Below are 14,225 nucleotides of genomic sequence, written 5' to 3' on the forward strand. Positions count from 1 at the left end.
CTCTTTAGAACATAAACGCTTTAGAGCATTCTCATTGTAAAATTCAATTTTAAGTAAATTTAACTAATAAAATACTTAAAACACTCAATATATAATATTATTTATTAATTTAATTAGAATATAATTATTATTAATATTAATATTGAATATTATTATTTTGATTAGAATATAGTTATTATTAATATTGTAATTAGTAGAACTATAAAATGTGATAAAAATAAAAATAAAAAAATTATTAAATTAATAATATTTTATTATTATATAGAGAGTAAATTAGATAATCTAATATGGATGTAGACCAATGCTCATACTTTTCTGAAATTTAAATTTTTTTTAATCTTTTTTTTTTATCTTTTTTTAATCTTGTATTTTCTTTTCTCAGACAAATAAACTACTAACTTTTTCATTTTTTTATTTTTATTAAAATCATTATGTCAGGTGCACCTCGGGACTAATGCACCTGGCGCCGTTCCCTTGTCATGTACATATATATATATGTATGTATGTATGTATGTATGTATGATCATCTTGTTTTTTGAGGCCGTGTTGATGACCAAATCAATTAGTAACAACCAAAAACAGGTACAAGTATATGTAGAAGCACTCTTTGTCAAAAGACGTAAAGAGCACATAATTTAATCAAAAAGGAAAATTATATTCACAGGCCAATGTGTAGAGTAGATTTATTAATAAAATTTTTACAAGGCATAAATATTTAATTTAAAAGATAAATTTTAAAATCTAAATTTCACAAATCAAATCTTACAATTTAATTAATGATGTAGATCATGATCATGTATGTGCTGATCTATATATCGGTTTAAAAATAGAATAACTCAATTAAAGATAATTACTCTTTTTTTTCTTTTATGGAAATTTGTATTTTTGCTTTTATACTTTTTTCTGAAAAAATAAACTATGCATACATATATAGTGGTAGAGAAATGCACTCCACCTTTCAAGAGTACTTTTCCAACAAAATATGGCTTGGACGTATTCATGATATGGCTATATATTGTCATCGTTGCCTTTCTTTTGATATTTAATTATGATTATTATCTTCTTTTTGTCAAAATTATTTAAGGATGTGTAGACAAATCAAATCCAAGCTCGATCTATTCGAGTACTTTAAGCTTTATCACAAGTGCTTTTTTTGCACGTAAACATATCATTTATTTTCAAACTACTTAATAATATATATATATTATTATATCTTTGGCAAATTAAATTATTTACAATATTATATCTATAGTTTTATGTACGTATATATTTTGACAAGCAATCATTGGGCAATCTTATAAATACTTTTATATCACACACTATTTACATGGCATAATTTGATTTGAAAGATAAATTTTAAAATTTGAATTGTATAAATCAAATTAAGACATGTGGATGGTATGCGGTGTAAAGGTTTTTAAATATTACTACTCGGCCCCGTTTGAATAGTGAAAGTACTATTTCATCTCATCTCATTTCATAGTTACAATTTTCTCAAATTTATACACAAAATATAATAAACAATTCAACTTTTTCAAATTTCAAAACATTAATAATATTATTAAAAAATAATATTCTAAACATATTTTATTCAACTTTAATCTTAACTCACCATCCAAACGGCACCAGATCTTTATGAGCATAATAACTTATAAAGTAGTGCTATTTGAAAGTTTTTACACCACACAACATACATGTCATAATTTGATTTATAACATTCAAATTTTAAAATTTATCTTTTAAATCAAATCATGTCATGTGGATGATGTGTGATATAAAAGTCTTCAAATAGAATTATTTTTTAAGCAACGCGTATATAATAGGAACATGATTAATTTCATTTGATGATTTTTTAAATAATTAAAATATTATCATTGTACGTAAAGTTGAAAATAATATCATTATTGGTTGAAACTTATATGAGTTGTATAGTTTAATAATTATTCATAATTTATTTAATAAAAATAAATAAAGATGAGTTAATTGGATCAAACCATCTCAAGTCGAGTGGCTTGTCAAATAACTTGTTTATTTACAACTCTAATTGGAGCGATTAATCCCAATTTTCATTACCTCATTCTACTAATATTGCCTTGAAGACAAATATATAATATACCTTTATTTTCATTACCTCATATAAATTTCGGTATAATTACTTAATTTTCTTCTCTAAGAAAAAAACTTGAATATATAATTTCGACACTTATCAAGATAATATCATCTGAAGATGCACTATAGCAAAAAGTGCATTAAGCATTTCTGAAGATGCTGTTGAGTTAGAGAGTTGTCCCTTATGTATTGTTTCCCTCATTTGAGGTACGTATTTTGATCAATAAAGAGTTTTTCTTCTTCTTTCAAAAAAACAAAAAATAAAGGTAATATCATAACCAATGCAAAGTCTCATATATACACTAAACCTATATATATATATATATATATATAATATTATTTTATTATATTTTCAAATCGATATGTAGAGCACACTATCTGCATCATTTAAATAGAAATATTCAAATTTTAAAAATTTCTCTTTTAAATCAAATTATGTCATGTAAGTATTTTATTAGATGAATTACCCACGTCTGCTTATAAATAAAATTATGGATTTTGCTACTCATCATCTCCACACGCCACCACACCTTTTTTTTTAATATTTTTTTTTATTTTATTCTTTCTTAAACTAATTTAATTATTCTTCTACTTATCATCCATATACCACAGATCATTTGGTAAGAGAAAAAAAGTGATATATGGGATGATGAATAAAATTTTTCTAAAATTATATATATATATATATATATATATATAATGAATAAAAAAGAAACGAATGTGACGTTTGGAATCTAATGGATGGTTCATATAACTTCGGTGATCCTCTCTATCTCTAATGTGTGGATGTGCTTTCTTTATTCATTTATCGATATAATTTCTCCAAACCTGGCCTTAATTAATTATTCAATTAATGTTAAACTAAACGAGATTTGTTATAGTCACAAAAAGATTACGTAAAAATAATTCTACAAATTGATGTTTTATCTACTTTATAATAAAAGTAACTTTCCAATCTGACGAATCACATGAAACCACTTCAGTTTGTGAGATTACTTTTATATAATTAATATGTGGCTAAAGTATTTCTCTAAACTAATTAAATAGTGCTTAAACTATATAGCTAATGTCCAACAAACTCAAAACAAAAAATAATCACATATATATATATATAAATAATAAAGTTACAAAAGCTAGCTAGCAATATGGAAGTAAATTAAGTAGTATATAATATGCTGCGCTTAGCAATAATTTGGACACATTAGTGGGTACGTACTCATGTTGCCTAATTTTTGTTGAATTTCATATTGAAAATATCTAGTGGAAGTGCCCCAATTAATTTAATTATAATATATATGCACGCTTTCTTTGGACTTATTAGGCCTAATATTCACATATATATATTATTAGTCGAAATCAAATCACACTAATTAATTATAGATCGCTTTTCTTCATGATTATCTAGCCAATTAGTGCATGCGCTGCATATATGCGCTTCGCTCCAAATTAAGTCATGATCAAATGTACAGGATATATACATTAACAATGTGGCATGGAGAGAAAAGGATTATCTATATATCTATCAAATATTAATGGAAGCATTACTAACCAGGCCAGATATTTTAAGTGATTTTATATATTAATAGATAAATAGATTACCATCACTTAAAATGTATCGTATTTATAATATTATAATTAAGTAATACTACATGCAGTCGTAGAGTGCGTAAGTACCGTGCGGTTATTTTAAAAAAGAGTGAGGTCTACTATTAAAAAATTATTATTTTTTCATGTGAATATCATATTTATTTATTTATTTTTTAAATTATTACACAATGGTTACATACTCACAATTGTAACTATTATTTTTCATTATAATTAGACATGATTATATTCAGGACCAAGAACAATATTCCTTTTTTCTTATACTAGTCTTGTTTCTATTCATTGATCCAATTCATCCTAGCTAGCCATCATATATCCAACTTTAGAAATGGTATTTATAATATTTGAATATATTCTCTTTAAAAAATAAATAAATTTAAAAGTTATATAAAAAAAATTAAAATAATAAATTTTATTTTTTTAAATAAATTTGTAAAAATTAATTAATACTCTAAAATTATATCTAATATTATTTATCTTACTTTTTCTCGAATTAAAAAGATGATCATTACAAAGAATAAAATAAAATGCTAGTAATAATCAGATGATATCATAATTTAAGTTATTCTCTGAATCTATCCAAACACATCAATCACAGATAATATTATTATAAATAATTCTTAAATCTAATGTGTCCCGAATGTAATTTTTTTTTTTTTTTACTGAATGATTAAAAAAATATTTTTTAATAATATTGTAATTTTTTTTTTTTTTTAAATATTTATGATGATTAAAAAAATATATAAAAAAAAATTAAAAAATCTATTCAGAACACAAAATAGATCCCAAATTCGAGATCCATAACAGCTCCTAAATCTAATTGGCAAGTGGAGCCCATTTTATCGATCGACCCTAATATCGTGGAAACCAGCTAGATAGCTAGGCTGCTAGCTCATGGCTTTGACCTCTTATGCTCTTTTCGAGTGCTTTGTGAGGCGGCTATGAATCTCTTAATCAAATATCTACTGGCTGGGGGACCCAGTAAAACTTTGTAACATTTTGAACTGCAAGTTTCCACAAACACATTGATCATGATTCATGAGAAGATAAAAGAGTACTTCGAGTTAGAGCGATTTCGTCGGTCTCTTTTTACGTGTAAGTTATAAGTAATTCTCCGTATAATCAAGAAGTATATAAATATTAAATAATTATTTTAAAATAAATAAAATTTATTATTAAAAAATTAATTTTTATCATATAAATCTCATATTTTATTTTTTATTTTTTTAAAGCGATTATATGACAGTTGCATAATTTATAATTACAAATATCTTTTCTTATAAGTTATTCTGAAGAGTACACAATCAATATTGATTATTTATAAAAAAATCTTTTTACTAGTTACTATTTATCACTCTGCATCTTATAAAAACACATATACATCCTATAAAAAAGCTATAAGTGTGAGGTGTAAAAATAAATAATAACTGATGCATAGTATTCTCATCATTTGTATAAGATATGTAAGTACTTTACTATATATATATGTGTGTGTTTTATACATCGACTTAATAATAAAATCTTTCTTTTTGCATATTATTTGTGATTTTGTTATTAATAACTTTCGTTCTTATCTTATTTCCAATATATATACATATAGATATGTGTATATATATATATATATATGTTGTAAAGCGACAAAACACAACATATATATATAATTGCATTCCTATAATTCGCTCCAATAATATACATATATATATATATATATATGATTGTATTGTGTATGTATGAATGTATTTATATATGTATATTTCTTATTTGCGTGTGTATATAATATTCTCTGCATTATCTGGGGAGGATCCGCAGAACTAGTGCTTCATCAACCATCTTTTATATCATATACATGAACCATACACACATATAATTTATATACATGATGTGTGCTTGTACGTACGCGATATCGAATAATATCCATCCCTGCGCATGATAATATTTTCTCCAATTTTTAGGGATAAACTCAATATTATATGTGATCTATATATGAATTATTGTATCAATTTCATCGATATATATTAATAAATTGTTTCAAATTCTGATTACAAAACTATTTTTTCCACTTGTGCTTCCTTTTGATCCTTTTCAGATGCACGTTATCATGTATGTATATATATATATATATATATATATATATATAGTACATGATATATTACACTTTTTTCTTAAATATTTGTTTCTATTATGTTTAATTATTTATGTGATGATCGGATCAATTAATCCAAAGATTGTGAAGATAACATTATGGTATATATGGTGTGAGAATCTCAATTGTCACCCATGTGAAATGTCGATTATCTCGCATCCATCTCTTATTGTCTCCCTTTGGCTGGAACTGGAAATTAAGGTCCGTTTATATTCGAAAATAAATTGAGATGGTTTTAGATGAGTTAATAAAATAGACTTTTCAATATTATTTTTTAATATTATTATTATTTTAAAATTTAAAAAAATTAAATTATTTATTATATTTTATGTAAAAATTTAAAAAAATTATAATGATGAGATAAGATGAGTTGGGATGAATTTTAAATATAAACAGAATTAAGCTGATTGCTTGCTTCCTCAACTTTTTAATGCCATGGAATTATTTCCAAGTTTAATGACATGAGCTAGTATAAATGAATCAATGCTGATGAGGCTGTGTAGAATAAAAGAACTAAGTTCAATATATACTTACTAAAAAATTTTAAATAATCATTTTAGAAAATTATTATATCCTATCGAGATTTTATAAAAATAAATTTATAAATTAACGTAATTTTATAATATTATGAAATTTTGTAAGCTTTTAAATTTATTTTGAATATCATGACAAAATATATTTTATAATATATATTATAAAATAAGAATATTTTAATAAAATGAAGATACCTTTTATATTGGCCAACGAAGTGACAAGAGTGTTGGTACGCCGTACTACTGATCACTGTTGTGACATCGTTTTTGTACAGACCCACAAGAAAAGTCCCCAACTCCACGTGATCTTATCCTTCTTCTCATCAGTTTCAACTTTCAGCAGCCCGTCGAGATTTTTATGTAACTTTGATCTTTATGTAACTTTGATCTTACCCTTTAGGCAGTACTGAGTCAGCAACATAGTAATGGTTGTACGTTGATATCTCACCACATTATTTAATTTGTTAATTTCTTTGATAATCCCACTACATACTCAAATATAAGAGCTACCAAATCTAAGTTTACCTCTCTTTTGTCCTTGCTTAAAAATTTACACATATATAAGCATATATTATATATAAATAATTCTACATACAATCGTAAAATATATAAATTTCAGATAATCATTTTAAAAAAAGTGAGATCTATTATTAAAAAATTATTTTTTTTATATGGATCTCATATTTTATTTATTTTTTTAAAAATAGTTACGCGACTGTTACATAATTTACAGTTACAAATATCTTTTCTCATTATATATATATATATATGTATATGTGTGATTCATAAGTGAATTTGTATTTAGAGAAATATTTTAATCACAAAAGTATTATTCACACGTAAATTTATAAATTGATGTGATTTGATAATTATTTTTATCTTAAATTATATCTAATAGATTATATAAAGTCACATCAATTTATATATTTACTTTTGTATAATTTTTTTATAAATGTAACATTTGGCGCTTGGTTAATTTGTTGGCTTCAATTATATTTGTTTGCGTGAATCAATTACACACAATAATTCGGCCAAATTTGACCAAAATAGGAACAACCAAACAATAACTTTAGAGAATGAAACTCAATCATATTAAAAATATAATATAATTAATTAATTAATTTTTTATTCTTTAAATTTTTTTTTAAAACAAATATAATTTTACGTAATATGAAAAACAGAACTTTTTTGAGTATACGCTCTATGCTTATCTAATTATGAATGTAGTTGTGCTATTTTTATTAATATAATAAAATTTGATTTATAAAAATTTCTTTTTAGAAATTAGTGTTTGCCATGTCACTAGAGGGAGTAGACTACATATATATAACTCGCATACAGATAGATAAAGATACAGGTAGAGAAAGTTGAGGCCCGTTTGGATTGTAAATTTATCTTAATTTATTTTATCTTATTATTATAATTTTTTTAAATTTTTATATAAAATATAATAAATAATTAATTTTTTTAAATATAAAAATAATAATAATATTAAAAAATAATATTATAATAATATTTTATTTAATTATTCATAAATTATTTCAACTCATATCTAAATTCAAATTCAAACGGATATTAGTGTGCAGTCAATTAGGCTGGAATGGAAATGGAAAGGCGCGTGAAGGGTGTCAAGATGGATGGGCCTGAATGAAATTGACTTTACCTGCTCATCCTTATTTTTTACAAAACTTTTGATTTGATTTCACCTAATTTAATCGTTGTAATATTTTTAAATTATTATATAAAATAAAATAAATAATTTAATTTTTTTAAAATATTAAAATTAAAATAATATTAAAAAATATATATTTTAATAATATTTTATTTTAATTTTAATTCATCTTATCTATAAAAATAAACTAGATCTAAAAATAAGACGAACTGCACACTTAACATAAAAAGAGAGAACACATTGACAGACAGACAAACATCCACCGGGAGAAAATACTTTATAAAATAGATTTAATAAATTATATAAAATTATATTAATTTATAATATTATTTTTATATAAGTCTTTTATAGATGAAGAACTTCGCATTTTTTCATCTACTCTCTCCCTCTCAAAATCTCTTCTTTTGATGCTGGTATAATAGCAAATCCTTTGTGACCATGAACATGTGAAAATTCATTAGTATTTATAAACTTATTTTTGTTATAAAATATAATTAACTTATTTTTGTTATAAAATTATATATGTTAGGAATGAAGTTGACTGGTCCAGCACATTAGGACATGTTTGGAGGTGAGATGAGAATTTTATGTTTTGTTTTGAAGTTTAAAATATTATATTTTAATATTATTATTGTTTTTAGATTTGAAAAAGTTGAATTGTTTATTATATTTTGTATAGAAATTTAAAAAATATGTAATGATGAGATGAGATGAGATGAGAATTTTATATTTTATCTTGTACCCCAAACCTGTCATAAAACTCATCGTTTATGATAAAAGATGAGATAAAATTAAGAATTAAAAGATAAAACTAATAAGTCATAAGACAAATTTACTCAAATTCTTAAAAAGAAAAAGTTTCATAAAGTAATTAGGACTCAATTACTAAAAAAAGAAAAAAAAAACTTCTGTAAAAAAAGAATCCTACTATACATCAGCCACTGTTTACTATACACCCCACTTTTTATTTTTTTTTAAACTTTATGTCACATCTAGTCATCACCTTCAACCTCTCTCTTCCCTCAATCTCTCTGTCCGACATCTCTCTCATTCCTCAAGCTCTCTCTGTCCCGACCTCTCTCTTCTTAAGTTCTCTCTCTTCGACTTTTCTCTCTTCTCAAGCTTTTGTCGACCTCTCTTTCTCCTCAATCTCTCTTTTTTCGACCTTTCTTTTCTCAAACTCTCTTTTTTCATATTCTCCTCGACTTATCTTTCTAACCTATCTCTAGTCAAATTTTGTTAAAGAAAAGAGAAGTAAAAATAAATAAATAAAACCCCACCCACACGTCGTCTATGCTCCGGCTGCTGCCAAAAAGTAACTGATCCGAACATTATTTCATTTAAAAAAACAAAAATCTCCACAAATCTAACAGAGTCGCCGCTCGCGCCCAAAATTACCACTCCAAATGATCTCACGGTAGAGGCATCTAGTATTGGCTGACATCATTTTCCTCCCACTTGCCTTCTTCCTTGTTCAACAACAGTCCGCAGCTGAGTATAACCGCCCCATTCGCGCAGTTCCAAGCACTTTCTTAACTCTCTGACCAAGGAAAATAAAATTAAATTAAGAGTAATATTATATATAATTATAGAGTTAGTAAATATTATAAAATTATTTTAAAAATAAATAAAATTTATTATTAAAAAATTAATTTTTTTATATAAATATCATATTTATTTATTTTTTATAAAATAATTATACAATATTTATACAGTTACGACTGTAAATATTATTTCTCTTAAATTAAATTCCAGCCGTCCTTTTTTACGACCTTTTTCGTGTTGCACGCGACAAAAATACATAAAACATGAATTTCGGTGCTAAAATAATATGCGGGGAGTAATGATAGCACAAGTTCTAAATGTTTAAATATTGCATATAATACAATTTTGACTTTTTTCTTTTTTTTTTTATAGTAGAATTTATTTATTTATTTATTTATTAAAGAGTTACATGAAATTTATAATTTTATATATACGTAAGGGATATATTTCACACTATCAACTACTCGAATGACTTACAATAAATAATTTGGTAACACTGAAACTTAGGATAAGTTCCGATGCTTAAATTAAAGAGACGCAAGAACATGTTAAGAGAGTCGATAACCATCCGTCTCATTCATTTATTTTTTATTATCCCTTAATAAAGAAGGAAGAGATAACAAGTCTGATTTACAATAGTTATCAATTCCAGAATAACTACATTCATCTTGAGATGTTATCTCTTTGCGAATAGTGTTGCTCCCTTATTGATACCTTATTGATACCATGCTCCCGTGAATGCTTGGGCCGCGAGCCTCGTAGGTCAAAGTGGTAAATTGGGTTTGCCAGACAGTCGTGGGCTTGGTAGCGGGAGGATCCAGATATCCCCTCCAATATATATATATATTGGATAAATATATAGATAAAAGTGAGTGGTAGAAGCCATGATATAATGACTTCTCTCTAGTATTACTCATATATATATATATATATATATATATATATATATATACACACACACATAAAGGGGTAGATGGATTTTTGAAGACTTGGGGTTTGTTGGTGGCTTATTTATACAATTTGTAGTTTTTAATTATAACAAGGATTAACCAAGACAACAAAAAAATTCCAAAATACAATTATCAGCAAAAATGATAGTTTGTAACTGATTTTAATATTTTGTACTTGATCGAGTAGATATGTTATTTTAGTGAGAATCCAAACTAAATCAGTACACGTTTTTTTTTTTTAAATAAATTAGGCACATAATTTTCTTGTCTTCTCTTAAGTATAAACTTTGATTTCTTGAACAAATTTGGTCACATGTTGATTAAAACTCCATCTTACAAATATTTTTCCTTTCAAATATATTTTTTTTCCGAACATAAATATCAATAATAACTACATTAAAAAATAAATTATCTTAACTTATCCAAACAAGTGTGTACACCAATCCAAGAGATCGATAACTGAGGATAAACAAAAGAAAAATTATTCTCATCAATCACTATTCACTATCTCACACTTTACACATTATAAAAAATGCTCTTACACGTTATGAAAAAAAAAATTATAGGTGTAGAATGTGAAAATGAATAGTAGTTGATATATAAAATTCCTCTAAAAAAAAATAATGAATATCTAATACTATATACTACACTCTCATCTTGCTTTTATCTCATTATATAATATGTGTCATATTTATCACTATTAGATGATAAATAATAATCTAATTAAAGATTATTTAATAATGATAAATTTGTCACATCTTATATAATAAGATAAAAATAAGATAATAATGTAATGTATAAAATTTTCTTATCTCAATATCCTCATTAATTTCTTTTTTTTCTTTTAAAAAAATATACAGAAACCGAAAAACAAAAAAATAAAGCAACACTTTTTTTTTTTTTTATCATAATCACTCGTTCATATCATCACTTTAGTAAGGGTTCATCGTCATCACACCTAAAAAGAGCTTATCACAAATTCATTATATATTCCACGAAAATTCAACACAAAGTTTGGGACCCACAAGTATTATCTTTGAGAAGAGCCGGACTGACTCTTTCTACTACCAAATTTCCCCGTTTAAAAATGAGGACAAACTTCGTAATCTACCGCTCGATTTTGACACGTACTTAACAATCACTGGGTTTTTCACCGTCAGATCAGAGGTTCCTTGGAAAGGTAGACTGAGGTGTAAAAGGCCGCTTTGGGATACCACAAAAACGAAAACCTCTATATAAGGGTAAGCAATGCTGTGAGCCTGTGAAAAGAGCTCGAAGCGAAACACTGCAGCTGCGGCTCTGAGAAATCCTTTGAAACCCTTTTTGGGATTTTGAAAAAGTTTAGATTCACAGAGACTGGCTTGGTCGGTAGGGAATGCAGAGAGATGGTAGGAGCTTCGGTGACAAAGCCTGAGTTGTGTTTGCGGGGCAAGCGGTGCCTCGGCGGCAGAACCTGCCACCGGAAACACGTGGAAGACGGGTGATCGTCTGGTCATCCTCTTCTTCTCTGAATATTCTTCAGTTTTATTGTAGAGCTGCAATCTCAGGCGACTCCTCTGTAAATTTACGTACCCAAGTTTGGGAATTTTTAATTTGTTTGCTTGATTTAGTAATTTTTGTGTGAGTGAAAGTAGCCAGCTGCAATGGGTGATAAGAACAGAGATGGCAATTCGACGGTTCTCCACGGCAAGTACGAGCTTGGTCGGCTTCTGGGTCATGGTACTTTCGCCAAAGTCTACCATGCCAGGAACTTTCAGACTGGGCAGAGCATGGCTATGAAGGTTGTGGGGAAAGAGAAAGTGATAAAGGCGGGGATGATGGAGCAGGTCAAGAGGGAGATCTCGGTGATGAAAATGGTGAAGCACCCGAACATAGTTGAGCTCCACGAGGTGATGGCCAACAAATCCAAGATCTACTTCGCGATGGAGCTTGTCCGGGGCGGCGAGCTCTTCTCTAAGATCTCCAAAGGCCGGCTGAAAGAGGACCTGGCCAGAGTCTATTTCCAGCAACTCATCTCCGCCATCGACTTCTGCCACAGCCGCGGCGTCTACCACAGGGATCTCAAGCCGGAAAACCTGCTTTTGGACGAGGATGGTAATCTCAAAGTCACCGATTTCGGGCTCAGCGCCTTCTCGGAGCACTCGAAGCAAGATGGGCTCTTACACACCACTTGCGGTACGCCGGCATATGTCGCACCGGAGGTGATTGGTAAGAAAGGATATGACGGTGCCAAAGCCGACATCTGGTCCTGCGGTGTCATTCTCTATGTCCTCCTCGCCGGCTTCCTGCCATTCCAGGACGACAATATCGTAGCCATGTACCGGAAGATTTACCGTGGAGACTTCAAGTGCCCGCCCTGGTTCTCCTCCGAAGCGCGTAGACTCGTCACGAAACTTCTCGACCCGAACCCCAGTACCCGAATTACGATCTCAAAGATCATGGATAGTTCCTGGTTCAAGAAGTCGGTCCCCAAGAGCATGAAAACGAGTAACAAGGAGGACCAGCTGGAATTCGAGGACACCATTTGCGAGAAATCAGGCAAAGAAACCGAGTCCCTGAACGCGTTCCACATCATATCTTTGTCAGAAGGGTTCGACTTGTCGCCACTGTTCGAGGAGAAGAAGAGGGAGGAGAAGGAAGAGCTTAGGTTCGCAACGACGAGGCCGGCGAGCAGTGTGATATCGAAGCTGGAAGAGGTGGCGGCCAAGGACGGCAAGTTCAGTGTAACGAAGAGCGAGTCCAGGGTCAGGCTGCAAGGCCACGAGAGCGGGCGTAAAGGGAAGCTGGCCATAGCGGCGGAGATCTTCGCCATCACGCCAACGTTTCTAGTCGTGGAGGTGAAGAAGGACAACGGAGATACCCTGGAGTACAACCAGTTCTGCAGCAAGGAACTCCGGCCGGCGCTCAAGGACATCGTCTGGACCTCTCCTGCAAAAAGCTCTGCACTCGCATAATTAATAAACGTGACATGCATGCATGTCGGGTGATTCTTGTTTAGTCCATTCATGTTGACGATGTTGCTGTTGCTATTGCACATTATTATTGCTTTCAATTACGCTGAAAAAAAAAAGACTTAAATCCATATGTAGATTAATGTTTGTTGTGATGGGTTTGGATCACGAGAAAATTAAGTTGAGTGACTGACCCTGTGAATAGCATCCGAGTTGCTTTCGATTCATCTATGCTCATGTTTGCATGTTTGTTTGAGAGTGTTCAATTGGATTGGCGTTGGTTTCTTCTCACATGGGACTGCAGTATCCTTTTCCTTCTCCATTCTCCCTTTTTCTGATAAATACAATCATATGAAGAGTGATTACAGTGAATTCTTATCATATATATCATTCTGCATCCAATAAAGTTATTCAGACGATCATTCTTTACAGGCCATCGGGAGATCAGCGTCCATAGCTTTTTGAAGTTAATTGCATTATAGAGTACCTGTTATTATCTATAAACTGCTTTGAATTTTGTAATCTCAACGTACAATCTCAACTTTTTTTCAAGTTAATTGCGTTAGAAGTTCAAGATCTGTTCATAGATAATTAGATATAGATGGAAGATATTAGTCACTTTACTGCTGTAAAGAGATATAAATTGATATAATCTTATGTTATTCCAAACTAATTGATTGCATCCCATTCATGGAAAGCAAGACAAGACAGGTGTCT

At 28.8% G+C, this 14,225-nt stretch overlaps 1 protein-coding gene across 1 annotated transcript; it reads left to right on the top strand.

Moving 5' to 3' along the window:
- Nucleotides 1-11,778: 11,778 nt before the first annotated feature.
- Nucleotides 11,779-13,799, top strand: LOC109012889 (CBL-interacting serine/threonine-protein kinase 6-like). Its single transcript, XM_018994773.2, has one exon. The coding sequence runs from the start codon at nucleotides 12,201-12,203 to the stop codon at nucleotides 13,509-13,511; it is 1,311 nt and encodes a 436-aa protein (XP_018850318.1). The 5' UTR covers nucleotides 11,779-12,200; the 3' UTR covers nucleotides 13,512-13,799.
- The last annotated feature ends 426 nt before the right edge of the window (nucleotides 13,800-14,225 follow it).

Source organism: Juglans regia, chromosome 6 (genome assembly GCF_001411555.2).
Source record: "Juglans regia cultivar Chandler chromosome 6, Walnut 2.0, whole genome shotgun sequence".
Classification (NCBI taxonomy): Eukaryota; Viridiplantae; Streptophyta; class Magnoliopsida; order Fagales; family Juglandaceae; genus Juglans; species Juglans regia.

What these genes read in the sequence shown, in the direction of transcription:
- LOC109012889 (XM_018994773.2), top strand. Translation starts at nt 12,201, where the DNA reads ATGGGTGATAAGAACAGAGATGGCAATTCGACGGTTCTCCACGGCAAG.